The sequence below is a fragment of the Gorilla gorilla genome, chromosome 20 (assembly GCF_029281585.2).
Source record: "Gorilla gorilla gorilla isolate KB3781 chromosome 20, NHGRI_mGorGor1-v2.1_pri, whole genome shotgun sequence".
NCBI classification, from domain to species: domain Eukaryota; kingdom Metazoa; phylum Chordata; class Mammalia; order Primates; family Hominidae; genus Gorilla; species Gorilla gorilla.
The window spans coordinates 53491494-53516911 of NC_073244.2; the positions used below are offsets into that span (position 1 = coordinate 53491494).

The 25418-nt window shown below is 57.9% G+C and overlaps 1 protein-coding gene across 8 annotated transcripts; it reads left to right on the forward strand.

Moving 5' to 3' along the window:
* The first annotated feature begins 1033 nt into the window (after positions 1–1033).
* Positions 1034–25273, forward strand: ARHGEF1 (Rho guanine nucleotide exchange factor 1). 8 transcript variants are annotated; one of them, XM_063701378.1, is made up of 30 exons: positions 1042–2349; positions 5969–6011; positions 6097–6183; positions 6657–6770; positions 9924–10022; positions 10228–10270; positions 10500–10746; positions 11171–11200; positions 12154–12253; positions 12398–12494; positions 12571–12606; positions 13154–13291; positions 14182–14287; positions 15773–15940; positions 16269–16414; positions 19718–19864; positions 20105–20187; positions 20364–20489; positions 20615–20729; positions 21137–21237; positions 21539–21616; positions 21867–21942; positions 22048–22215; positions 22781–22868; positions 23007–23093; positions 23584–23651; positions 23763–23849; positions 24278–24441; positions 24524–24624; positions 24926–24981. In XM_063701378.1, exons 1-29 carry the CDS (start codon positions 2324–2326, stop codon positions 24605–24607), a joined length of 2952 nt encoding a protein of 983 aa, XP_063557448.1. In that variant the 5' UTR covers positions 1042–2323; the 3' UTR covers positions 24608–24624; positions 24926–24981. The 8 variants fall into 8 exon arrangements, with proteins under 8 accessions (XP_055225513.1, XP_055225516.1, XP_063557448.1 ...); XM_055369538.1 differs by lacking the exon at positions 24278–24441 and having other exon boundaries at positions 1034–1147; positions 24926–25273; XM_063701380.1 differs by lacking the exon at positions 15773–15940 and having other exon boundaries at positions 1044–1147.
* Positions 25274–25418: the final 145 nt, after the last annotated feature.

A 25418-nucleotide genomic window follows, 5' to 3' on the forward strand; every position in this document is an offset into this window, starting at 1 on the left:
GCCGGGCTGGTCTCGAACTCCTGACCTCAAGTGATCCACCATGCTTCGACCTCCCAAAGTGCTGGGATTACAGGCATGAGCCACTTTATGCGTATTTAAGCCTTGGAAACACAGGGACTATCTTGTGGATTGGGGCTAGTACAGAATTCAGACTGCAGCCTTTTCCCGATGCGTTGACTTACAGAAGGGGCATTTTGGAGGGTCTGTGGTCCTAACCTGGGGATAGCAGGGAGATCCAGGGGCAATGACAGAGAGGCACAGAGACACGGATTTCCTGAGAAAGGGAGAGGAGAGAGGCTGGGACCCAGGGATCAGGAAGGGGACGAGCAAGGGAAGGAAGAGATGATGAGACCCTGGGAATCCGGGAGAGAGACAGGGACGTGGAGAGAAAGGGACAGAGACAGAGCGAGAAGGAAAGGAAGAGACAGAAGAGAGAAGGGGCAACCGAAAATGGGCACGAAGAGGCCCAGGCACAGCAACAGCTGAGGAAATGACAGAGACTGAGACGGAGATGCAGAAAGTTACAGAGAGAGCTGGAGAGGGTAGAGAAGGGCTTTCGGGGAGAAAGTGATGGAGGGACAGAGAAGAGAGGTGGAGGCCAAGGAGGGAAAGACCCCAGTAGAGAAAGACAGAGGGACAGAGAAGGGGACGCAGACGCAGGCGGGAGCACACCCACAGAGGCGGAAGGAAGGGCGCAAGACCAAGAGAACCACAGACGCGGAAAGCCGGGGAGGTCGTGGCTCGGTCTAGGGCGCACGGGGAGCAGGGCTTGCCCCCCAGCACCTCCGGGGAGGTGACCCCAGCCGGGAGATGCGAGTCCCGCGGAGCCCGCGCCCGGCGGACGGACCGATGGACAAAGCCGGGGAGAGCTCGGGCGCGGCCGGGGCGGGGGCCGGTGCCCGCAGGGACCCGGGCGTAGCGGGGAAAGGAGGGGCGGGCAAGCGGCGAGAAGGGGAAGGAAGCGGAGGTGCCGGGCGGGCGCGGGGCGCGGGCAGGAAGCGGGGAGGGGCGGCGGGGCGGGGGCCTCCGGAAAAACGCCCCGACTTCCTGCCCCGCCAGAGCCAGGAAGCGGGAGCCGGGACCCAGGGCCCGGGATCGCCGAGCCCGACCTCGGGCGCCCCGCCGGTCACCTCCGCGCGGACACCAGGTACTCGGTCCCCGGCCCCGCCCGGCCTCCTCCCCTCGGCTGTTGGGGGAAGTGGGGAGGAGGAGGGAGGGGCTGGGGCGCTGCCGGCAGCGGAGGGGCCCCCTTCGGACCCCACGGAACCAGCGGCCGCCCCTCCTCGGGCCTCAGTTTTCCCATCTGTCAAAGGGAGCAAAGAGGGGAGAACTCACACTTGACGAGTGCCCCATAGGTGGGGACGAACGGTGCGAGGCCGGGGCCAAGGCCTCCCACCTGCTCAGTGGAGAACGGACGATCACTCCCATTGTACGGGTGGGGAAACCGAGGCCCGGGGAGCCAAACCGACTCGTCCCAGGGAACGCACATCGTGAGACAGTGTGGAGTTGGGATTTGAACTCGCACGTGCTTTCCGCAAAGCGCCATTCTCCAACCCCCGCATGCTTTAGGGCCACCTAAAAAAGGAAAACAACAATAACAACAACGACGAGGGCCGCTGTGAAGCTGAAAGTTGGAGTGCATTTGACAGAGTTTTCCGAAAGCTCTTTTCTAGGTCATTAATTATACCGTGGGAGACAGGTGTAGGGAGAGAGCTGGAGGCCTTCTCCCATTGTACGGATGGGAAGACTGAGGTCTACAGAGAAGTCATTACTTTTTGCAGATTATACTGCACGTCAGAGGGAAAGTTGTGCTGGAACTCAAGACTATTGCTTTTCCGGTTCCAAAGGAAGGGGGTGGGGGTGGGAGACGGAGGGGATTGATGTACGAGGGTTGGAAATTCAGCGGGTCCCCTAAGTGGGGAGACTAATAGGACGGGGAGCCCCAGTCCGCCGTCCGAGTGCTCAGCGCTGGGGTGACTAGGAGATCTCGGATCGAACTCGGGAGGAGTTGGACCCATCTGCACCTCCGGGCGCGGGGCGGGGCCCGGGGAGTGACGGGGGCAGTCGAGATACGGAAACGCTGGCCCTCCAAGACAGGCCAGAGCGGCCCTATCTGGCCTGCGTGGCGCAGTGCAGCGCTAGAGCGGCCGGCGGGAGGAGTAGAGTCGTCGGGGCCGGAGCCCGGCAGGAGCCGGGCTAGAGCGGCTGGCAGGAGGAGTGGAGCTGGGCGCAAAGGTGGACTCAGGGCGGCTAGAGCGACGCGGCGGCAGGGGTGGGGAGAGTGCGGAGCCGGCGCGCGGAGGCTTCGGTTCCGGTGGCGGCGATGGCTTCTCTTTCCACCTGGAGCAGGTGAGGGACGCGGTCCCCAGCGGGTGTCAGACCCTGACTCTGCACGTCCTCCTCGGCATCCCTGGCCGTGCACACTGCCACGTCCCCCGTAGGATTTAGGGCCCGCGTAAGACCCGCCACGTCCATGTAAGATTTGGGTCTCGTGTAGACCCGCCGCATTCCGTATAAAGTCTTACAGACCCTCCAGGTTCCTGCCAGCCCCCCATGGAGAACTGGCTTCTTATAGACGTGGGGTCCTCATAGATCAGTGGCATCCCCTAGAATCCGGGGCTCTATAGACCATGGGTCTCGGGACCCACCACGCACCCCTATGGAATTCTGAGCCCCTTTTAAGTCTCCAGAGGTTCCACAGACTGGCAGCTGTCCCTATAGAATCATGATCCTGTGTGATCCCTGGGTCCTTTAGAGCCACTGCGTGTCAAATAGAATCTGGGGAGTTACACATTCCAAGGACTCTTTTAGGTTCTTTAAGGCTCCCAGAAGTTCTTGGAGACCCTGAGTCACCTGCTCAACACCTTATAGACCCTGAGACCTCCATAGAACTCGACACCCATGTGGCCCCCCAACCCATGGACCTTCTAAACCAGCCCTAACCCCCCAGCGCCCCATGCACGCAGTGCTCCCTCTGCTGGACCCCCCAGGCCTTGTCAGTTGCCTATAGATCCATCTATTCTCTGACAGCTTCACCTATAATTCTCCAGCCTTTGTGGGACTCCCCCAAACGCCTCCTCCTAAACAGGCGACACTCCTCGCCTCCATCATCTCCAGCCCCCAAGCCTCTGTGGAGCAGCCGTATCCATATCCAACTTGCACTCCTGCCTAGGCCATAGTGACCACATACCCGTGACTTTTCCAGGCATCCATAAGAAGACATGATGTGTCTCAGAGCTTTGGTTCAGATTTTAGTTTCTGAAGGGTAGGGTGGGGGCTCCCCATGCTCTGAAGCAATGCTCTCTGTTTTATTTTGTTTTATTTATTTATTTATTTATTTTTGAGACGAAGTCTCACTTCTGTTACCAGGCTGGAGTGCAGTGGCGCTATCTCAGCTCACTGCAACCTCTGCCTCCCAGATTCAAGTGATTCTCCTGCCTCAGCCTCCTGAGTAGCTGGGACTACAGGCTCGTGCCACCACGCCCAGCTAATTTTGGTATTTTTAGTAGAGACAGGGTTTCACTATGTTGGTCAGGATGGTGTCGATCTCTTGACTTCGTGATCCGCCCACCTTGGTCTCCCAAAGTGCTGGGATTACAGGCGAAACCCACCGTGCCTAGCCTATTTTATTTTAAGACAAGGTCTCACTCTGTCGCCCAGGCTGGAGGGCAGTGGCACAATTTTGGCTCACTGCAACCTCTGCCTCCTGGGCTCAAGCGATCCTCTCATCTTAGCCTCCCAAGTAGCTGTGACTACAGGCATGAACCACCACACCTGGCTATCTTTTGTAGAGATGGGGGTTTCACCATGTTAGCCAGGCTGGTCTCGAACTCCTGAGCTCAAGTGATCCACCTGCCTTGGTCTCCCAAAGTGCTGGGATTACAGGTGTGAGCCACTGCGTCCACCAAATGCAGTTTATTTTAAATGCGTAAACTCTGTAGCCCGACTGCCCAGGTCTGAGTCCTGGTTCTGCGTCTTATGAGCTGTGCCTCAGTTTCCTTCTTTGTTAAATGGAGATAAGAATAATAATGATCTCTTGGAGTCACCGAGAGGATTAAATGAGTTATTACCTGTAAACCAGCGATGCCATGCCTGGCACATACTAAGTGTCTCTTATGTGTCAGCTGTCATTTCATTATTATTGTGATAAGGAATAAGGAGATAAGAACTTGGCAAGTGCACAGTTCCAGACCTGGCACCAAGCACTTGCAAAGATAATGAGTATCCCCTCCTTTGCCTTTTTAAAATCTCCCTGCCTCAGTTGAGCGTTTCTACCTCTAAGTGGGATGAGCATGCACCCTCCACGTCCGTGGTCATGTTTCATAGTGAGACAGCACGTCCGTGTTCATGTTTCATAGTGAGACAGGGTCTCACTGTGTTCCCCAGGCTGGTCTCAAACTCCTGAGCTCAAGCGATCTTCCCACCTTGGCCTCCCAAAGGGCTGGGGTTACAGGCATGAACCACCTCGCCTGGCCAGTTTGCAAATTTATTAAAGTGAATGTTTAACAGTACTTGAATCTTGAATTGCCCAAGCTTAGATATTGGACAATACACTTTGTGGGAAATAATAAAAATGATGCCTTCCCCAGGTGGACCCACAGGGTGGCATTTGGACACTCCAGAAAGCATCACTGTTTAATCATCAAAATCCTGGTTACCATTTACTGGGGAGCTAGGGAGGAGGCCCATAAAGCAGGAGAAGGGCGGGTCTCTGCTGGCTTGGGTTATAAATAGCTTTGGGCTGTGGGGAGCCCCGCCACTGGTCCACCCCACCCCTCTTTCCACAGCTCCTTCCCGCCTGACACGGGCTCCGTGGCATTAGTCAGACTAATTAAGGACACAGAAGATGTCGGTGGAAAGACTCAGAGAGAAGTGGAGACTCAAGGAGAGACAAAGATGGGAAAGACAGCAAGAGATGGGGGAGAAAAAGGGATGGAGAGAGATGAGAGACAGCACATGAGACCGTGACTCAGAGAGGTGTGAGGATGGTGGCTGCAGAAACCAGATGTGGGAGGACAGAGGCACAGAGACAGGGACAGGACAGACGGAGCTACAGAAGCAGGAAGGGGGTGTCACCGCTGAGAGGGAGAGATGGAGGGAGGGATGGAGAGATGCAGGGATGGTGGGGAAAATGAGACAGTTCTGGAGGAAGGGAAAGAGAAAAATCAGGAAACAGGGTGAAAAGAGACCAAGACATGAGACAGATTCAAGGGACAGACAGCCAAGGAGAGCTGGCTGCGGACAGACCAAGGCGCACCTAGGGTGGAGGGGGACAGACCCACCTTGGAGATGGGCTGTCTGAGGCCCCATCACTTGGTTTCTGGGACTGGAAGCCTGGGAAGAGATGAGGTCCCTGGGGGAAAGAAGAACTTCTGGGTTTGGGGACTCCCAGTCCCTGAGGGAGGAGGGTTCTGAGTTTTGTTTTCTTATGTGGAGAGTTGGGGGTTGGGGGTTTGCCATTGTGACTTCCTGTCACAGGAAGTGGGGCTGGTGGGTTCCAAGGCAACATCCTGTCCCAGGCCTGTCACAGACCAGAGGAGACCCCTGCACCCCACTTCTCTCCCGCCTCTCCTCTAACCCTCCCATCCCCGCTTGCCTCTGGGCTGTGCCCTCAGGAATTAGCCCCCAGGCCCCTGGTCCCTCCATCCTGGGAGTCCAGGCCCCCAGCCCCCTCTTCCATTAGGGCATTAGGGACCCCAGATTGCAGGCTGTCAGACTCAGCCTTCCCATGGACCCAGGCTCCTGAGCCTCCAACGCCTGCCCCCGCAAGGCTCCCGTCCCTGGGCTCCCGCCCCCTGGCGGGTCTCTGAAGGGCTCTTTGTGGCCACACAGAGGCCCCATTGAGCTGCGGAGGCTGGGATGGGGGAGGCTGTTTACTCACCTTCACACCTGGGCCAGGAATCTGTGAGTAACCACCCTGGGCCGCCTCCTCCCACCCTCCTAACCACAGCCCCTCCTCTTCCCCCAGCCCTGCAGAGCCCAGGGAGATGGAAGACTTCGCCCGAGGGGCGGTGAGTGGACAGAGCAAGGGGTGAGGGGACTCTGGGGCTGAGGGTGGGGAGTCCTGTGGACTGAAGCTGCCCTCCCTTTCCACAGGCCTCCCCAGGCCCCTCCCGGCCTGGCCTGGTTCCCGTCAGCATCATCGGGGCTGAGGATGAGGATTTTGAGAACGAGCTGGAGACAGTGAGTGGGAGATAGGGTGGAAAAGCTCTGTCCCAGGCTCAGTGTCCCGCCCCAGGTCCCCTCCCACCCGCAGATGCTGTCTTCTTGGCCTCTTCCCACGGTCTGTCTCATCCTCTCATCTCCCTGGTACCTCCTTCCTCACCTCGCCGACCCCACACAGCAGCATAGACGCCCACCCTTCTTACTCTTAACCCCATTTCTTATCGTTGCTCTCTCCTCCCCCAGCATGGACCCCAATTTCTTCTCTCCTAATTTCTGTCCTCATCATCCACCATTATAATATTAAGTCTCATCCATTCTCCCTGACCACCTGCCCTTGCTGTCACCATCATTTTTTGGACACTGTCACCATTCCCCACTTCCCAGGAGCTAACCCTGGCTTGGATCCCTTGTGAAGTGCCAGGAATGGGTAGGGTCAACCCTAAGGCCCCTCCTCTTCTCCCCATTGTACTCACCCCTTCCTGCACCCCCAGAACTCAGAAGAGCAAAACAGCCAGTTCCAGAGCCTGGAGCAGGTGAAGCGGCGCCCAGCCCACCTCATGGCCCTCCTGCAGCACGTGGCCCTGCAGTTTGAGCCAGGACCCCTGGTGAGGGCAGGGCTGGGTGGGCACAGGGAGGGGTGGGGCTGGGACAGGCACAGCTTTTAGTGAATTAAACCAGCGAGCTAGTGCCTGGAGGGTCTGGAAAAGCAGATCTAGAACACAGAGTGCCAGATCTAGAAAGAGAGAATGCTTTAGACAAGAGCCAGAAAGCATGCCACGTGACCTCAACAGGCTTACAAGTGCCCAGGGTAGATCTCAGTGTGCAGCGGGCAGGGTACACACGGCAGGACCCCGCGGAGCCACAGAGAGTCCAGCAGCCTGGCAGAAACCACATCCCATCCCACTCTGTGCCTGTGGCAGCGCCCCCATCAGCCTGTGGCAGCGCCCTTCCGTGGACTCTAGGGGACCAAATCCTTCTCTCCAAAGCCTTTTTGGCAGATGCCAGCACGCAGTCATTCACAGTTGATGGTTGGGAAAAAGAAGCTGTTAGCCATCCCAGGTCTAGGGAGCACAGCAGGCCCTGATCTGGAAACAAGAAAACCACCACACACAGCTCACAAGGCAGACCACACAATTGTGGATCCAGAAGCCTCCGGATGAGGCAGAAGATACCTGGGAGATGTGGATGGACAACCGTGCCATCCAGAAACACCCACAGAGTCTAGAAAACCCAGCAGGTGATTTAGAAAGGGAGAGGCCACAGTGCTGGCTGTCAGGGGATCTGTAGACAAGGGTCTCATCCCAAGAAGACCCAGTCCAGCCCAGCACAGGATAGGAGGACAGCCTGGGGACAGCCAGGGCACTGCACCATGTGGACATGCATAGTGGACCCCTCCAGAAAACAAGGAAACCGATAGAGTGGGGAGAAGTGCCCGAGGCATGCAGAAAGAAGAACATGTCAGCTGCAAGACCAGAGGCTGGTCGTCCGGACGCCAAACCATCAGATATGCAGAAAATTAGGAAATTGCAGTCTTTCCCCCATCTACATTCTCTTTCCAGAAGAGTGGTTCCCCCCACAACCACATGCATGGAGACTCTGGCCCTCTGAGCAAGGGGGTCCCCTATTCAAGCCTTGGGGTTTCTAGAACACCAGATTGTGGACATCAACCCAGGGATCGTGCTGACTACCATGTTCTTTTACAGATGTGGAAACTGAGGCCTCGAGAGGGTCAGGGACTTGCCTGAGGTGACCCCGGTGGCCTCTGGGCATTTTGAGGTTTATTGTCGCATAGCTCCCTCACCTCATCAGCTTGTGGGGAGCCGATCAGAGATAGCTGTGGTCCCCTGGGCAGCTTCGTGTTGGCCTGTCTTAGAATTTTGCTATATTTGGGGGGTGTGAAGAGTGGATATAGATGTGTTAAAACTGTTTAAAGTGGAGAAGGAGGACCGGGCCTGGTGGTTCATGACTGTAGTCCCAACGCTTTGGGAGGCTGAGGCAGGAGGATAGCTTGAGCCTGGGAGGTTGAGGCTGCCGTGATTGCACCACTGCACTCCAGCCTGGGCGACAAGAGTGAAACCCTGTCTTGAAAAAAAAAAAAAAAAGTGGGGCCGGGCATGGTGGCTCACACCTATAATCCCAGAACTTTGGAGGCTGAGGTGGGTAGATGACTTGAGATCAGGAGTTCGAGACCAGCGTGGCCAACATGGTAAAACCCCGTCTCTACTAAAAATATGAAAATTGGCCAGGCGCAGTGACTCACGCATATAATCCCAGCACTTTGGGAGGCTGAGGCAGGTGGATCACCCGACGTCAGGAGGTCAAGACCAGCCTGGCCAACATGGTGAAATCCCATCTCTACTAAAATACAAAAATTAGCCAGGCACCGTGGTACACACCTGTAATTCCAGCTACTCGGGAGGCTGAGGCAGGAGACTCACTTGAACTTGGGAGGTGGTGGTTGCAATGAGCCGAGATTGCACCATTGCAATCCAGCCTAGGCGAGAAAAAAAAAAAATTAGCCAGGCATGGTGGTAGGCACCTATAATCCAAGCTACTCCAGAGGCTGGGGCAGGAGAATCGCTTGAACCCAGGAGGAGGTTGCAGTGAGCCGAGATCACGCCACTGCACTCCAGCCTGGGTGACAGAGCGAGACTCCATCTCAAAAAAGAAAAAGGAGAAAAAGTCCCACTCCCATTGGAATGAGTTCATTTCCCAGATGAGAGCCCCCAGGAGCCAGGACAGGTTGGAGTCCCCACTGTCACCCAGCACAGGGGCGGGCACTCAGGAAATGCTTGACGAATGACAGTGAGCCCCACTTGTCCACCTGTTCTTTCTAAGCCCTCAGTATGCACAAGGCACCATCTGGGACACAGATGGATCAACCTACAACACCCCTCAACACACACAAACCCTTAAGCTGCTCACAGTCTTTCCAGGCAGTGGAGTGTAGTGGAGACAGGCTGCCTGGATTCGAATCCTAACTTTGCCACTTAGTAGCTGTGTGATTTGGGGTTTTATTTATTTATTTATTTATGAAACAGTCTCGCTCTGTGTCACCCAGGCTGGAGTGCAGTGGCACAATCTCCACTCACTGCAACCTCCATCTCCTGGGTTCAAGCAGTTCTCCCTGCCTCAGCCTCCCGAGTAGCTGGGATCACAGGTGCCCACCACCACACCCGGCTAATTTTTTTATTTTTAGTAGAGACAGGGTTTCGCCATGTTGGCCAGGCCGGTCACAAATTCCTGACCTCATGTGATCCACCTGCCTTGGCCTCCCAAAGTGCTGGGATTACAGGTGTGAGCCACTGTGCCTAGCCTAGCTGTGCGACTAAGCTTGACTAAACTTCTTGAGCTCTGTTTTCTCATCTGTAAAATGGGGATAATGACGGTCCCTATGATTGAACACGTTAATGCATGTAGAGGGTGTAGAGCCGCATCTGGTATACACTAAGCCGTCAGTATAGACAGTAGTAGTAGTTGTTGTCATTATTGCCGGGAGGAGACCATGATGAAGAACCACAAAGGACCATAGCACAGGATGGAAAATTAGAAAATGCTCATGGCAGCCCCAGGGAGCCTGCAGGGGAACCCAGGGCCTGGCTTTAGGGGTGGAGGTCAGGGAGTGCTTCCCAGAGGAGGTGGCAGTTGAGTCCCACAGCCATAGGATGGCCAGGAGGTGGGGAAGGCCCTTTTCAAAGGGAGAGTGTGGTTTGAGGCAGGGTGAGGGAGCGGAGAGTCATGCTGTGTGTCTCCCCCAGCTTTGCTGTCTGCATGCCGACATGCTGGGCTCACTGGGCCCCAAGGAGGCCAAGAAGGCCTTCCTGGACTTCTACCACAGCTTCCTGGAGAAGACAGCGGTGAGAGACCTTCAAGCTGCCCCAACCCTGCAATCCCTGTTTGGGCCTGCAGAGTCACCATGCGGTCCCCAACCTCTGCCCTGAGGGCAGCTGCTGACCCAGGCCTTCCCCAGCACCCTCGCTTAGACCAGGGTTCCTGGCAGTCCTCCCGGCCTGCATCTCAGCACACCAAGTCCTCCTCTTCACCCCATTCTCTCTCGAGCAGGTTCTCCGGGTGCCGGTCCCTCCCAACGTCGCCTTTGAACTTGGTAAGGAGAAGGATGGGATGAGGGAGAGGTGTCTAGCGGGGACCACACCTCCCAGGAGGCCAAGGGGAGGGAGGCCGCACTCCCATGCTCTGCTCGGACAGCCGAGATTCATTCATTCCTTCTTGGCAGCAGCCTCAGGACGTGTGGCTGTTGGAGTCCAAGGGTGGGTGGGGACCGTGGTCCAAGCCACCAGGGAACTGGACCCTAGCCCCCATGTGTGTCCCTGCAGACCGCACTAGGGCTGACCTCATCTCCGAGGATGTCCAGCGGCGGTTCGTGCAGGAGGTGGTACAAAGCCAGCAGGCAGCCGTGGGCCGGCAGCTGGAGGACTTCCGCTCCAAGCGGCTCATGGGCATGACGCCCTGGGAGCAGGAGCTGGCCCAGCTGGAGGCTTGGGTTGGGCGGGACCGAGCCAGCTACGAGGCCCGGGAGCGGCACGTGGCAGAGCGGCTGCTCATGCACCTGGAGGAGATGCAGTGAGTAGGCCAGCCCTGGTGGGAGCGTCGCCCCTCCCCAGCACCAGGGCACCCGTGCTACCTCTGGCATGTTCCATCCCGTTTGCAGGTTCCCTCTTCAGGGTCAGAGTTCATTTCTTGGCACTGGGGGTCTTCCTCTACCCTGGCGTTTTAACTCACCTTGAATCCGAGTCTTCCCTTTCCAGCTTTGGGGTTCCCTTGTCATTTCTGGGTCTTGTCCATGATCTGGCACTTGGATCCCATCCTCCTGGATGAGAGACCTCCCTCCCTCTTGTGACAGTCCTTCCCGATCCCTTCCACAGTGTCCCCTCTCTGTCTCTCTTCCCCCTGCCTATCCCAGGACAGCAACCCTGAGATGTATCCTGGGTGGGTGGGGACCCCAGGCCTAGCAAATATGTCACAAACATCTCTCTTCCTCCTACAGACATACCATCTCTACCGACGAAGAAAAGAGGTGAGGGGGGCAGGGAGGGTGGCAGGGAGAGGCGTGCGGCCTCCTGGGTCTGAGGGAGGAGGGGGCAGGGAGAGGCGTGCGGCCTCCTGGGTCTGAGGGAGGAGGGGGCTGGGGGCCTGGATTCCTGGGTCTGAGGGAGGAGGAGGCTGGGGGGCCTGGATTCCTGGGTCTGAGGGAGGAGGGGGCTGGGGGCCTGAACGCCTGGGTCTGAGGGAGGAGGGGGCTGGGGGGCCTGGACGCCTGGGTCTGAGGGAGGAGGGGGATGGGGGGCCTGGACGCCTGGGTCTGAGGGAGGAGGGGCTGGGGGCCTGGACTCCTGGGTCTGAGGGAGGAGGGGGCTGGGGGCCTGGATTCCTGGGTCTGAGGGAGGAGGAGGCTGGGGGGCCTGGATGCCTGGGTCTGAGGGAGGAGGGGGCTGGGGGCCTGAACACCTGGGTCTGAGGGAGGAGGGGGCTGGGGGCCTGGACGCCTGGGTCTGAGGGAGGAGGGGGCTGGGGGCCTGGACGCCTGGGTCTGAGGGAGGAGGGGGCTGGGGGGCCTGGACGCCTGGGTCTGAGGGAGGAGGGGGCTGGGGGGCCTGGACGCCTGGGTCTGAGGGAGGAGGGGCTGGGGGCCTGGACTCCTGGGTCTGAGGGAGGAGGAGCCTGGGGCCTGGACACTTGGGTCCTGGGCATTGGGTAAAAGCCCTTGCCCCTGTCCTTTTGAACCCTCTCATCTCTCCTCAGAGTCTCACAGGAAGTAGTTGTGGGGTCAGGATGGGAAGGCCGGGCCTCTGCCTCTAGGGAGAGAGAGAGAGAGAGAGAGAGTGCGTGTGTGTGTGTGTGCGTGTGTGTGTGTGGGGCCGGGCCTCTGCGTCTAGGGAGAGAGAGAGTGTGTGTGTGTGAGTGTGTGTGTGTGTGTGTGTGTGTGTGTGTCTTCGTGTGTGTTGAGCCCTCACTGTCCCTTCCATACAGTGCTGCAGTGGTCAACGCCATTGGCCTGTACATGCGCCACCTTGGGGTGCGGACCAAGAGTGGAGACAAGAAGTCGGGGAGGAACTTCTTCCGGAAAAAGGTGCTTCCCTCAGTGCCCCGTCCTGACCCTTTCCTCTCCAGAGACGCCCTGGGAGCCTCATGGCTCTGGACACCTAGTGTCAAATTCTGCTTTGTTGTTGTCTCAGAGATGCTCAGCCTGGTCTTCCTCCCCGCCCTCTCACAGGTGATGGGGAACCGGCGGTCGGACGAGCCTGCCAAGACCAAGAAGGGGCTGAGCAGCATCCTGGATGCCGCCCGCTGGAACCGGGGAGAGCCCCAGGGTAAGGCGGCTCTGGCCTCTGCCCTCCCGTCTTCCCCAGCTGCTCCCACTCACTGTCTCATTCTCTCTCGTTTCAGTTCCAGATTTTCGACACCTCAAAGCAGAGGTTGATGGTAATGGACCTGTAGCCATAGCATCCATACTGGGGGCCTGTGTGGGAGAGGCTGGGACCTGGACGCCTGGGTCTGAGGGAGGAGGGACTGGGCCTGGACCCCTGGCTCTGAGGGAGGAGGGGCTGGGGGAGCTCCTAGGTCTGAGGGAGGGAGGCGTGGGGCCTGGACCCCTGGGTCTGAGGTAGGAGCGGCTCAGACTCGGACTCTTAGGTCTGAGGAGGAAGGGCTGGGCCTAGACCCCTGGGTCTGAGGAAGGAGGGGCTGGGGCCTGGACCCCTGGGTCTGAGGGAGGAGGGGCTGGGGGAGTTCCTGGGTCTGAGGGAGGAAGGTCTGGGGCCTGGACCTCTGGGTCTGAGGGAGGAGGGGCTGGGGGCCTGGACTCCTGTGTCTGAGGGAGGAGGGGATGAGGGCTCCTGGGTCTGAGGGAGGAAGGGGCTCCTTGTCATGGTGGGAAAGGGCCTGAGCACAGCCTCTTGCATCCTCTGGCGATTGTGGATTTGAGTTACTGTTCTCTTATCTCCCTCTTTCTCCCTCACTGTCTTCCCAGCTGAGAAGCCAGGTGCTACAGACCGGAAGGGAGGCGTGGGGATGCCCTCTCGGGACCGGAATATCGGGGCTCCTGGGCAGGACACCCCTGGAGTCTCTCTGCACCCTCTGTCCCTGGACAGCCCAGACCGGGAACCAGGTGAGAGTTTCCTGGGCCAGGGCTCCATGAGGCCCGGCGATCCAGGGTAGGGGTGCTGCCTGCCCCCTTGGCACCCCCAGATAGAAGCCATTCCCCAGCAACACCTCCCCTTTGCTCTCAGCATCCACTCCTCCCTGCTCCTGGTCACCACTGTCATTCATAACTTTCCCCTTCCCTCAGTTTGCCCTTTCCACAGCTTTCCTCCCAGGCTCTGACCTCTCTGCTGGTGCTGCGTCTCCCACCCCCTTGGACTACGTTTTCCATCAACCCTTCCTTTTCCAGAACCTTCCCTGAGTACATGACCAGTCCACCCTCTGAGCTGCATTGCTGGCCCCCTAGGTGGGGAGCCCGCCAGCCCCATGAGCTTCATCCCTCACCATCCTTACACTGCTGTGGCCTCAGGCCCTTGGATCTCTGCATGGCCAGGCCAGGGCTCACACACCGGCTCTGCTGACTGCTTGTGTTTATTTAGTATCTTGGATATGACTCCCCTTTCTTAGCCTCCGTTTGCTTTTCTCTAAAGGAGTATGAGAGGGTGGGGAGGATGAATGGACGAGGAGGCAGCACGGAATCCAGGGCCCTCCCGACCTCAGGGGGCTGCAGTCTGGTTGGGTGGGAGAGATGTTTGTGACCTATTTGCTAGGCCTGGGGTCCCCATCCACCCAGGACACACAGGGGCACCCACTTCTGTTGCATCTTCATGCTCCTGCCCCTAGTGGCCATGTTCTGAGAGGTCTTAACATCTGTCCGTCGCGTGCTGAAGTACAGAGCAGCCGTGTGGTGTCTGCCGGGCACTGGGTAGCTTTAGCCCCTGCATTTCCAGGCCCCCAGAGTGTGGGTCTCGTGGCCGCAGAGGCCTTCCAGCCAGCCCTGCTCCCTCCACCCCACAGGTGCTGACGCCCCCCTGGAGCTGGGGGACTCATCCCCGCAGGGCCCAATGAGCCTGGAGTCCTTGGCGCCCCCAGAGAGTACCGATGAGGGGGCCGAAACCGAGAGGTGCCCAGGCTGGGGTGCAGGGGCGGGAGGTGTGGCTTACTGGGCGCTGGTGGGTGGGTGCAGGGTCGCCGCTGCCATCTGTGCCTGCCTGTCCCAGGCTCTTGCTCCCCCTGCTCCTCTGCTGCTCTCTGGGTCTCACCATTCCTCTCCCTTCTTCTTCTTTCCTTTTCTCATCTCCCTCCTGCTTCCTCATTGCCCCCCTTTCCTTTTATCCTTCCTTTTTCCTCTGCTCCTTCCTCTCCTTCCTTTTTTCACTAATCCTTCTCCTCCTCCCTTCCTCTCCACCACTCCTTCCATCTCCTTTATTTCCCCCTCCTCTCTCACTTCCCCTCTCTTCTTTCACCTCCCCCCTCCTCTCTCACCTCCCCCCTCCTCTCTCACCTCCCCCCACCTCTCTCACCTCCGTCTTCCTCTCTCACCTCCCCCCTCCTCTCTCACCTTCCCCCTCCTCTCTTACCTCCCCACTCCTCTCTCACCTGAGTTTTCTTTCCCCACCTTCCATCCCCCTCCGATCTCCCTGCCACTTTTCATTTTTGCAGCCCTTCCTCCCCTTCTCTTTCAAGCCCCCCTGCCCCCTGCCCCCCACCCCCTGCCTCGCTCCTGCCTCCTGGTGCCCGTCCCTCAACCCCCCACCCCTCTGCTCTGTGCCCTGGGGGCCCTGTCCCCCTTACAGCTGGGGGGCAGGCTCTGCCTCCTGCCCGTCCTTGTGCCGCTGCTTTGGGGACCCTTTGGTGGGTGCGGGGAGGTGGGTCAGGTTCCATCTGGGCCCACCTCTGACCCTGTGCCCCTCTCTCCCCAGAAGGTGGAAGAGGTGGGTGCCTGGGCCCTGGGCGGGGGAAGGGCTAGCCCCTCCCCCATTTCTCCCAGCCCCTCCCCTCTCCCCATGGCCACTCCCTCCCCTTCACTCCTTGTGAGGGGTGGGTGGGGACATCACCCTCCCAGTTGAAGAGCTAAGTATGGAAATCCTCCCCACCCCATAACACCCCCTCTGTTGCCATCCCCCTGCCTCAGGGAAGGGAGGGGGTCAGTCCTATGCTCCATCCTGGGTTCCCCATCCCTTCCCCCATCAAATTTCAGTATCCCCCCTCCCCCAAGACCCCCCACTACCCCAGTGCCCCTAAAATCCCACCACTCCTCTGACTCTCTCCTCTCTTCTGTTGCATGTTTGATCCCTGTCCTGGTCACCCCTGCCCCGGTCCTGGTCTCTCCCTGTCTCTGTCCCTGTTCTGGTCTCTCCCCGTCTCTGTCCCTGTCCTGGTCTCTCCCTGTCTCTGTCCCTGTCCTGGTCTCTCCCGTCTCTGTCCCTGTCCTCGTCTCTCCCCAATCTCTGTCCCTGCCCTGGCCTCTCCCCACCTCTGTCCCTGCCCTGGTCTCTCCCCGTCTCTGTCCCTGTCCTGGTTTCTCTTCGTCTCTGTTCTTGTCTTGGTCTCTCCTTGTCTCTGTCCCCGGCATCTGCCTGACTCTGTCCTTGGCCTCGGGGTCCAGGCTATCAGGGCGTCTGGGGCGCTCAGAGAGCCTGCGGGTGAGTGACCGCCGCCGGCCTTCCCGGGGCAGCCTCGGGGCTAAGGGCCGGGGTGGGGGCCGCTCCCGGAGCGACGTGGACATGGACCCCAGTTCCGCCACGGCAGTGCTTGGCCCTGCCCGACGAGCCACGTATGTCAACCCTCTCCCTTCCCCCATCCACTAAGGCAGCCTGGAGAATCAGGGAGGGATTGTTGTCAGAGTCACAGAGGAATGGGCGTTGGAGACCGAGGTCATTGAGGCCAACTGTGGTCACAGACCTTGGAGGAGGAGCGGGTAGAATGCTTCTAGAGATCTGGGAACTCTAGTGTGGTCCGATCTAGAGACCTGGTCTGCTGCACGGGCCACCCTGCGGGCATCGAATGCCAAGGCCACTGACCGGGGTTGAACACTCTAAGAGGTTGAAGGCTGCTTCTTGGGATGGCCCAAGCTGGGGCCCTAACAAGGCCTCTGTCCACAGCCCCGAGCCTGGAGATGAGGGGGAGCCGGGGCGGTCGGGACTGGAGCTTGAACCAGAAGAGCCTCCCGGCTGGCGGGAACTCGTCCCCCCAGACACCCTGCACAGCCTGCCCAAGAGCCAGGTGAAGCGACAGGAGGTCATCAGCGGTGAGTACTGCCCCCATCACCCCACTGTGGCCAAGGACACAGTCCAGCTCTGGCAAAGGCAAAGACAGGCGCAGAGAGATGTTCATCTTGGTGTCATTTACCATCGGGAGAACTTGAAGGCAGCTTCAAATTCCCTCTTGTTCCAAGTTCAGATTGTTTCAACACAGAGCATTTTGATGGAATGTGAATGCCACTGTGGAAGGGACATTTCCGAAAATTTCTAGTAGTGCAATACAGTGCCGATGTTGAGAACACTGCATTTCTGGTGCAAGCCTTTATTTCCTTGCTTGTGAAATGTGGGCATTAATAGTTCCTACCTCAGATATTGTCATGAAAATGAGATGATTTGTGTGAAATGTTTAGCCTAGTGCTGGGCACAGAGGAAGAGCATTTTATTTTATTTATTTTTTTTAATTTTTATTTGAGGTAGAGTCTCAGTCAGTCTCTCAGGCTGGAGTGCAGTGGCACAATCACGGCTCACTGCAGCCTTACCCTCCCAGGCTCAACTGATCCTCCCACCTCAGCCTCCTGAGTAGCTGAACAGGCATGTACCACCATGCCTGGCTAATTTTTGTATTCTTTGTAGAGATGGGGTTTCGCCATGTTGGCCAGGCTGGTCTCGAACCCTTGGGCTCAAGTGATCCTCCTACCTCAGCCTCCCAAAGTCTTGGGATTACAAGTGTGAGCCACCAGGCCCAGTCAAGGAAGAGCATTTTAATGAGATTGTTGTTACTAGTTTGATCTTAATTGCTTAGGGGAGAAAAGATCCCCACAGGGGAAAGTTTGGGAGAATGATCAGTATATTAGCAGTGCTTCCTTCTGCATGGAGAGATGATGAGTGTATCATTTTTGTCTTTTTCCTTTTTTCCTGTGCTAATTGTGTGGTGGCTAGGGAGGCTGGTGGCAAAAAGAGAAAGCTTTTTTTTTTTTTTTTTTTTTAAGACAGAGTTTTGCTCGTTGCCCAGGCTGGAGTGCAATGGCACGATCTCGGCTCACCACAACCTACGCCTCCCAGGTTCAAGTGATTCTCCTGCCTCAGCCTCCTGAGTAGCTGGGATTACAGGCATGTGCCACCACGCCCGGCTAATTTTGTATTTTTAGTAGAGACGGGGTTTCTCCATCTTGGTCAGGCTGGTCTCGAACGCCCGCCTCAGCCTCCCAAAGTGCTGGGATTACAGGCGTGAGCCACTGTGCCTAGCCCAAGAGAAAGGTTTGGGACTTGACTGAAAGCTTATTTACAGATTACTTCATAGTGAAAAAGATACTTATTCAAAAATTTTAGGGGAGTAGTTGAGTACTTTTTGGGTCACAGATCCTTCTAAGGACATGATAAAAAAAAAAAAAAACATGAGCCATGTGCTACCCATTAGGACTTTCTGGAAGATGGAAATGTGCTTTATTTGTACTGCTCACCATGGGGACCATCAGCCACCTATGGCTGGTGAGCACTTGAAATGCACTAGGCCGGGCACAGTGGCTCATGCCTGTGATCCCAGCACTTTGGGAAGCCGAGGTGGGCAGATCACTTGAGGTCAGGAGTTCGAGACTAGCCTGGCCAACATGGTGAAACCCCATCTCTACTAAACATACAAAAATTAGCTGAGCATAGTGGCGCATGCCTGTAATCCCAGATACTCGAGAGAGTAAGCCAGGAGAATTGCTTGAACCCAGGAAGCAGGAGGTGGAGGTTGCAATGAACCCGGATCACTCCACCGCACTCCAATCTAGGTGACAGAGCAAGACTGTGTCTCAAAAAAAAAAGCACTAAATACAACTGAGCACTGACTTAAAATTTCATTGCAATTAACGAAAATGTAAAGAGTTGTACATGGCTGGTGACTATCACGTTGGACAGGATAGCAATTTCTTTCCCCAGAAAGAATATGCATAATGTACAAAATCGTGCTTTTAGTCTCAGGGGACTTCTAGGGCCCCTGAAACTCACACATATGCCCTCCGGGGATGTGGGGGTCCCCGGATCTGAGGCTGTCAACCACTGTTTAATGTGGCTTGATGGTTAGACACTAGGCTGCAAGCTTGCTGGCAGGTGGGATGACTAGCTTGTCCCCATTTGCTCAGGATATTCACAGTTTTATCACTGAAAGCCCAGGCTGGCAAATGAGGACCATTGGTCACTCTGGCCAGCTGCCACAGCGAAAAGGGAAAGGCAGTGGGTTGAGGAATCCTCACTGGTTTTTTTTTTTGTTTTTTGTTTTTTGTTTTTTTTGAGACGATCTCGCTCTGTCGCCCAGGCTAGAGTGCAGTGGCGCGATCTCGGCTCACTGCAACCTCCACCTCCCAGGTTCAAGCGATTGTCCTGCCTCAGCCTCCCGAGTAGCTGGAACTACAGGTGCCCGCCACCACTCCTGGCTAATTTTTGTATTTTTAGTAGAGATGGGGTTTCACCATGTTGGCCAGGATGGTCTTGATCTCTTGACCTCGTGATCTGCCCACCTCAGCCTCCCAAATTGCTGGGATTACAGGCATGAGCCACTGCACCCGGCCACTCAGTGGCTATTTAAGAGGGCAAATGACTCCACCCAGAGAGGTTTTTTTTTTATTTGTTTGTTTTGTTTCGTTTTTTTGAGACGGAGTCTTGTTCTGTCACCAGGCTGGAGTGCAGTGGTGTGATCTCAGCTCACTGCAACCTCTGTCTCCCGGGTTCAAGAGATTCTCCTGCCTCAGCCTCCCGAGTAGCTGGGACTACAAGAGCCCGCCCCCACACCTGGCTAATTTTTGTATTTTTTTAGTAGAGATGGGGTTTCACCATGTTGGCCAGGCTGGTCTCGAACTCCTGACCTTGTGATCCACCTGCCTCGGCCTCCCAAAATGCTGGGATTATAGGCATGAGCCACTGTGCCCAGCCATTTTGTTTTGAGACAAGGTCTCACTCTGTTGCTTGAGCTGGGGTGCAGTAATGCCATCATAGCTCACTGCAGCCTCAACCTCCTGGGCTCAAGGGATCCTCCCACTTGAGCCTCCCAAGTAGCTGGGACTACAGGCACACACCAACATGCCTGGGCTAATTTTTTTTGTTTTTTAAATTTTTGGTAGAAACAGGGTTTCACCATGTTGCCCAGGCTGATGTTGGACTCCTGGGTTCAAGCAATCCTCTTGCCTTGGCCTCCCAAAGTGCTGGGATTACAAGTGTGAACCACCATGGCTAGCCAGAGAGAGTTTTTTCCCACCAACTTCTAGGAAGCTTTCCTCCCTGCTCTGCCTCATTCCTCTAGCCTGCCCATGAGGTCATGCCCCCTAGTCTGCACCCTCCCCAATGTGCTTCCTGCTTTGGTGGCCCTGCAGAGCTGCTGGTGACAGAGGCGGCCCACGTGCGCATGCTGCGGGTGCTGCACGACCTCTTCTTCCAGCCCATGGCAGAATGCCTGTTCTTCCCCTTGGAGGAGCTGCAGAACATCTTCCCCAGCCTGGACGAGCTCATCGAGGTGCATTGTGAGTGCAGAGCCAGGGTCCCTCTGTGTACCCCACTGCCCCACGGCCAGCTCTGTTCTAGCCCTGGGTTCAACCTGCTCGGGAACCCCAGGGTTCACATGGGGTGGGGGCAGATACGCCATCCGGTCCCGAGGATCAGACACAGACACACCTGCAGCCCTACCCCCACCACACTGCAGCAGGCCCTGCACAGCATCTTCCAGACCCTGGTGGAGCATCCCTTTCCTCCTGCCCCCGCAGCCCTGTTCCTCGATCGCCTGATGAAGCGGAGGCAGGAGAGTGGCTACCTCATCGAGGAGATCGGAGACGTGCTGCTGGCCCGGGTGAGATGCCCAGCCCTCCCGCTCCTCCCAGCTAGACACGTGGAATTCAGGCCCGGGGCGGGTCCTGAGCCCACCCTACTCCAGTCCCAGGGTCTGGGCTTCCAGCCTGTCGTACTTTAGTCCCTGTTCTTGCCCATCCCCACTGAGACACCTGCCTGGCCTGAATCTCGCTGTAGTTTGATGGTGCTGAGGGCTCCTGGTTCCAGAAAATCTCCTCCCGCTTCTGCAGCCGCCAGTCATTTGCCTTAGAGCAGCTCAAAGCCAAGCAACGCAAGGACCCTCGGTTCTGTGCCTTCGTGCAGGTGAGATGGGGTCTGGACTCCAGCTTCCCAGGGAGGAGGGGCCTGGAGACCCAGACTCCTAGGTGCCTGAGCCCTGGGGTGAGCCCAAAGCCTGGGCCATCGCAACGCCAGCATGTTTCCCGCAGGAAGCTGAGAGCCGCCCGCGGTGCCGCCGCCTGCAGCTGAAGGACATGATCCCCACGGAGATGCAGCGGCTGACCAAGTACCCCCTGCTCCTGCAGAGCATCGGGCAGAACACAGGTACCGCGGGCCCGGATCTCTGGGCCTCGGCTCTCCTCTTTTTTTTTTACATTTTTTTTCTCACTCATTTTCATCAGTGATACCATCACAGCTCACTGCAGCCTCAACCTCCCAGGATCTACCATCCTCCCACCTCAGCTCCCCAAGTAGCTGGGACCCCAAGGGCACACCACCATGCCCAGCTAATTTTTTTAGTTTTTTTTTTAGAGACGAGGTCTCGCCATGTTGCCCAGGCTGGCTTTGAACTCCTGGTCTCAAGCTATCCTCCCGCCTCAGCCTCCCAAAGTGCTTGGATTACAGGCGTGAGCCACCATGCCCGGCCAGCTGTCCTTTGTCTAACCTTGGCTGCCCAATCTGGAGCCTCCAGGGCAGGGGTTCACCAGAGCTGCTCTCTCCCTTGCCTGCAGAAGAGCCCACAGAACGGGAGAAAGTGGAGCTGGCAGCCGAGTGTTGCCGGGAAATTCTACACCACGTCAACCAAGCCGTGCGTGACATGGAGGACCTGCTGGTGAGCCTGGGCTGGCCCCACACCCGGGACAGTGGATGGTGTGAGAGCAGGGGGCGGACCCTACCTCAGCCTGTCCAGAAGTCACACCCCACCCCTTGGCTTGTCTCCCTCAAGGGTCACTGTGTGTCCAGGGGTTGGCTTGGCCCTCAGCATCTCCCTCTCAGGGTCATTGGAGGTCAGGCCCAACCCTCAGCTTGCCCCCATCAGAAGTTGGTCTTGGCTCTCATCTTACCAATGTGGGTCACTGCAGGTCAGCCCCAGCACTTAGCTTGTCCCCATAATGCTCCCGTCTCTGCCCCAGAGGCTCAAGGACTATCAGCGGCGCCTGGACTTGTCCCACCTTCGGCAGAGCAGCGACCCTATGCTGAGCGAGTTCAAGGTGTGACCGTACCCTCCTGCCTCCCCCGCCCCCCTCCTCCTTGGCCCAGGGGATTCCGTGATACAGCCCCCAGCCTGTCCTGCCCATCCCATAATACACCCAGGAAGCGAGAGCTGTGTCCCCCACCTCATGCCAATCCCATGATCCCCAGCCTGTGGTCATCCCCGGCCACTGCCCTGCCCTTCCCCTCCCCACCAACCCCAATCACACCCTGCCAACCTGCACGAACCATCACCCCCTCCTGCCCCAGAACCTGGACATCACCAAGAAGAAATTGGTCCACGAGGGCCCACTGACGTGGCGGGTGACTAAGGACAAGGCAGTGGGTGAGTGCCAGAGCAGCTGCCTAGTGCAGGGTGTTGGGGCAGTGAGCCAAGGGCGGGGAGGGGGTCGCACGGGGGCGCGCCGTGTGAGCACTGCTTGCCCTGTAGAGGTGCATGTGCTGCTGCTGGACGACCTGCTGCTGCTGCTCCAGCGCCAGGACGAGCGGCTGCTGCTCAAGTCCCATAGCCGGACACTGACGCCCACGCCCGATGGCAAGACCATGCTGCGGCCCGTGCTGCGGCTCACCTCCGCCATGACCCGCGAGGTGGCCACCGGTGAGTGCAGCCACTGCATGGCCCAGGGCAGAGGGTGTCTCTTTTGGGCAGAGCTGCCTGTGGAGTGGGGAGCAGAACCCTCTAGAGAGCCAGGGAGCCAGCATTCTAGCAAAGAGGTTGAGAAGTGGGTGGAGGTGGGCAGGGCGGGGCCAGGCCTAGCGGGTTTATAAGTGAGGTAGGAACTGCTGCAGGTGTTTGCACAGAGGCGTGTCTTGTGTAAACAACGAGAAGAAAGGCCAGGAGTCCAGTGAGGAGGGATTTGTAAACATACTACTAGGAAGTTGCACCAGGGCCACAAACACTGGAAGCGGCTGGAGGGTGGGAGTGGCTGGAGGGGTTTTGTTAGGTAAGCCAGGGTATATGCCCGATTCCATAAGGAGGTGTGAGAGGTGGGGCTCAGGAGGACACATCGGGCCCTGGATATTAGCAGACAGTGAGTGGTGAGTTGAGCCATGGGAGCCTTGAGAGCACCACCACTGTGGGTGACTTCTCCAGCTTGTGCTCAGGGAGGGGCAGGCACTGGGGGGACCTGGGCTCTGAGCCCCATCTCCCTCTCTCCCTGCAGATCACAAAGCCTTCTACGTCCTTTTTACCTGGGACCAGGAGGCCCAGATATACGAGCTGGTGGCACAGACTGTGTCGGAGCGGAAAAAGTGAGGGGGGGTCTGAGTTCTGAGTGTGGGTGGAGGACGCCCAGGTTTCTGGGTTCCCAGGGACAGGAGGGCTGTGGGGAGGCCCCGGCATAGGGTCTGGGGGCTCTGACTGCCCAGGGATTTGGCCTTTCTCCCCAGCTGGTGTGCCCTCATCACTGAGACTGCCGGATCCCTGAAAGTCCCTGCCCCTGCCTCTCGCCCTAAGCCCCGGCCCAGCCCGAGCAGGTGAGGGGGGCCATGGAGAGAGCTGGAGGTTCAGGGAGTGGGGCCGGAAGGCGGGGCAGGCTTCCCTCCACAACTCCAGAACCGTCTCTGTGTGAGCATGCACATGTGTGAATGCATGTGTGTGCATACATGTGTGTCTGTACGCAAGTATGTGACTGTGTGCATATATAGTGTGTGTATGCATGCATGTATGCGTGTGCATGTGTGTGTGTGTATGGTGTGTATGCATATGTGTGCATGTGTGTGACAGCGTGTGCATGCATGTGTGTGTGTGCGCATGTGCCGATCCCACCACTGCCCCGTCTGTCTCCTGTCTCCAGGCCTCTGTGTCTTCCATTGTCTGGGCCTCTCTGTCTCCCTGTCTCCCGGCCTCGACCTCTGTCTCTGTCTCCGGACCTCCCTGCCTCCCCACCTCCAGCTCTCTGTCTCCCTGCCCCTGCGGCCCCCCAGGGCCAGGGGTGTGGGGTCACCCAGCACTTCCTCCCTTCAGCACCCGAGAACCCCTCCTCAGCAGCTCTGAGAACGGCAATGGTGGCCGAGAGACGTCTCCAGCTGATGGTGAGACCAGAGGGATGCTGGGTGAGGGGCCAGGTTGGGGCTGCCGGGTGAAGAGAGGCATCCACAGGAGGCCCGGCAGGATCTGAGCTCCCTCCCTGTTCCCCAACCCAGCCCGGACCGAGAGAATCCTCAGTGACCTCCTGCCCTTCTGCAGACCAGGCCCCGAGGGCCAGCTCGCTGCCACGGCCCTTCGGAAAGGTAGCCCAGCCCTGCCCCTCCAGGGTGGCCACCAGCCCAAACAGTGCCTCTGTTCCAACTAGAACAAGGCTCTCCACGTCAAAAATTTCCTTATGCCCAGCTGCCAGAAAACAAATGCTCCAAACCCACCCAGCCCGCACCACTGTCCTGGGTGCCCACGTCCCTCTTCTGCAGCCACCATCCCTTGCTTGATTCTATATTTAGCCTCTTCCTGAACACATCTCTGTCTTCAGTACCTTCCTGCCCTGTCCCAACCCTAAACCCAGCCTCACTTCACCTCCCTTTGGATCCCTGAACCCCATCTGCTCAGCCTTGCCTGGCACCCACCTTCACCTCCAGCCCCTACACATCCCCTTCGGAATCCCCCATCCCAGATCCCAGCCCAGCCCCCTGGTCTCCTGACTCTGCCCCCCCTTGCCCCTGGCCAGTGCTGTCCCTGAAGCAGCTTCTGTTTCCGGCGGAGGAAGACAATGGGGCGGGGCCTCCTCGAGATGGGGATGGGGTCCCAGGGGGCGGCCCCCTGAGCCCAGCACGGACCCAGGAAATCCAGGAGAACCTGCTCAGCTTGGAGGAGACCATGAAGCAGCTGGAGGTGGGGCGGGACGGGCCAGGGGTGCCCTGAGTGGGCCGGGGAAGGAAGGGGCCCCCCTCATCCATGACCCCCACCCCACCAGGAGTTGGAGGAGGAATTTTGCCGCCTGAGACCCCTCCTGTCTCAGCTTGGGGGGAACTCTGTCCCCCAGCCTGGCTGCACTTGAGGTTCCCGCCCAGGAAGGTGAGTGGGGCACCTGGGGGCCAGGGCGCTGTCCTGAAAGGAGGGTCCCCTTCCAGAGCTCGCATCCCTACAGCCCCTTCTGTCCATCTCCCTCTTTGTCTTTTCTGAATCTCCCCACTCCACCTCGTGTTTCTCATCTCTGTGTCTCTGTTTCTGATAATCTGTTTCTCTGTCTCTGTGCCCGCCTGCCTCTCCCCACCTCCCCTTCTCTCTCTGCTCTCCCTGTCTTGTCTCTGTGTCTGTCTCTCCCTGTCTCTCTCTCCATCTCTCCCCGTCTCCCCTCTTCTCCTACATCCCCCAGGCCTTTTGCAAGAAGGAGAGGAATGGGGGAGAGGACGTGAGGGAGCACCCCCACCCACACAGCTGCCGCAGCATCTCACACCCCGAGGGCCTGAGGAGAGGGAGCTGTGGGCCACGCCTGGGAGGGGCCCAGCTGGGGTTACTGGCCCCGCATGAGCCTCGGCCATCTCTCCCTCCTGCCCTCTGCTTGGGGGACTCAGGGCTCCATTCTGGAGGGCACCACGGTGACCCGGGCCATCTCAGTATTGCCTGTGGGGGCCACCCCTCCACCCCCACCCCCAAGTGCCTTCGCTCTGTTTTTATACCCTGAATTGGAGGTTTATTTTTTAATATATATTATCTAAGAAGAGATCTGTGTGTGTGATGGCGGGGTGGGGCCTGGCATGGCGTCTGGAACTCTCTGTGCTGTCTGGCGTTGACTTCCTGGGTCTGTGCCTCTGCGCCTCCCTCCAATTGTTCATTCATTCATTCATTCATTCATTTCTTTGTTTGAA

Excerpts from the sequence above, each read along its gene's own strand:
- ARHGEF1 (XM_055369537.2), top strand. The coding sequence starts at position 2,324 with ATGGCTTCTCTTTCCACCTGGAGCAG. Across the intron at positions 20,730-21,136 it reads GAGCATCGGGCAGAACACAG|AAGAGCCCACAGAACGGGAG; the intron begins GTACCGCGGGCC and ends CCTTGCCTGCAG. Across the intron at positions 22,216-22,780 it reads GACCCGCGAGGTGGCCACCG|ATCACAAAGCCTTCTACGTC; the intron begins GTGAGTGCAGCC and ends CTCTCCCTGCAG.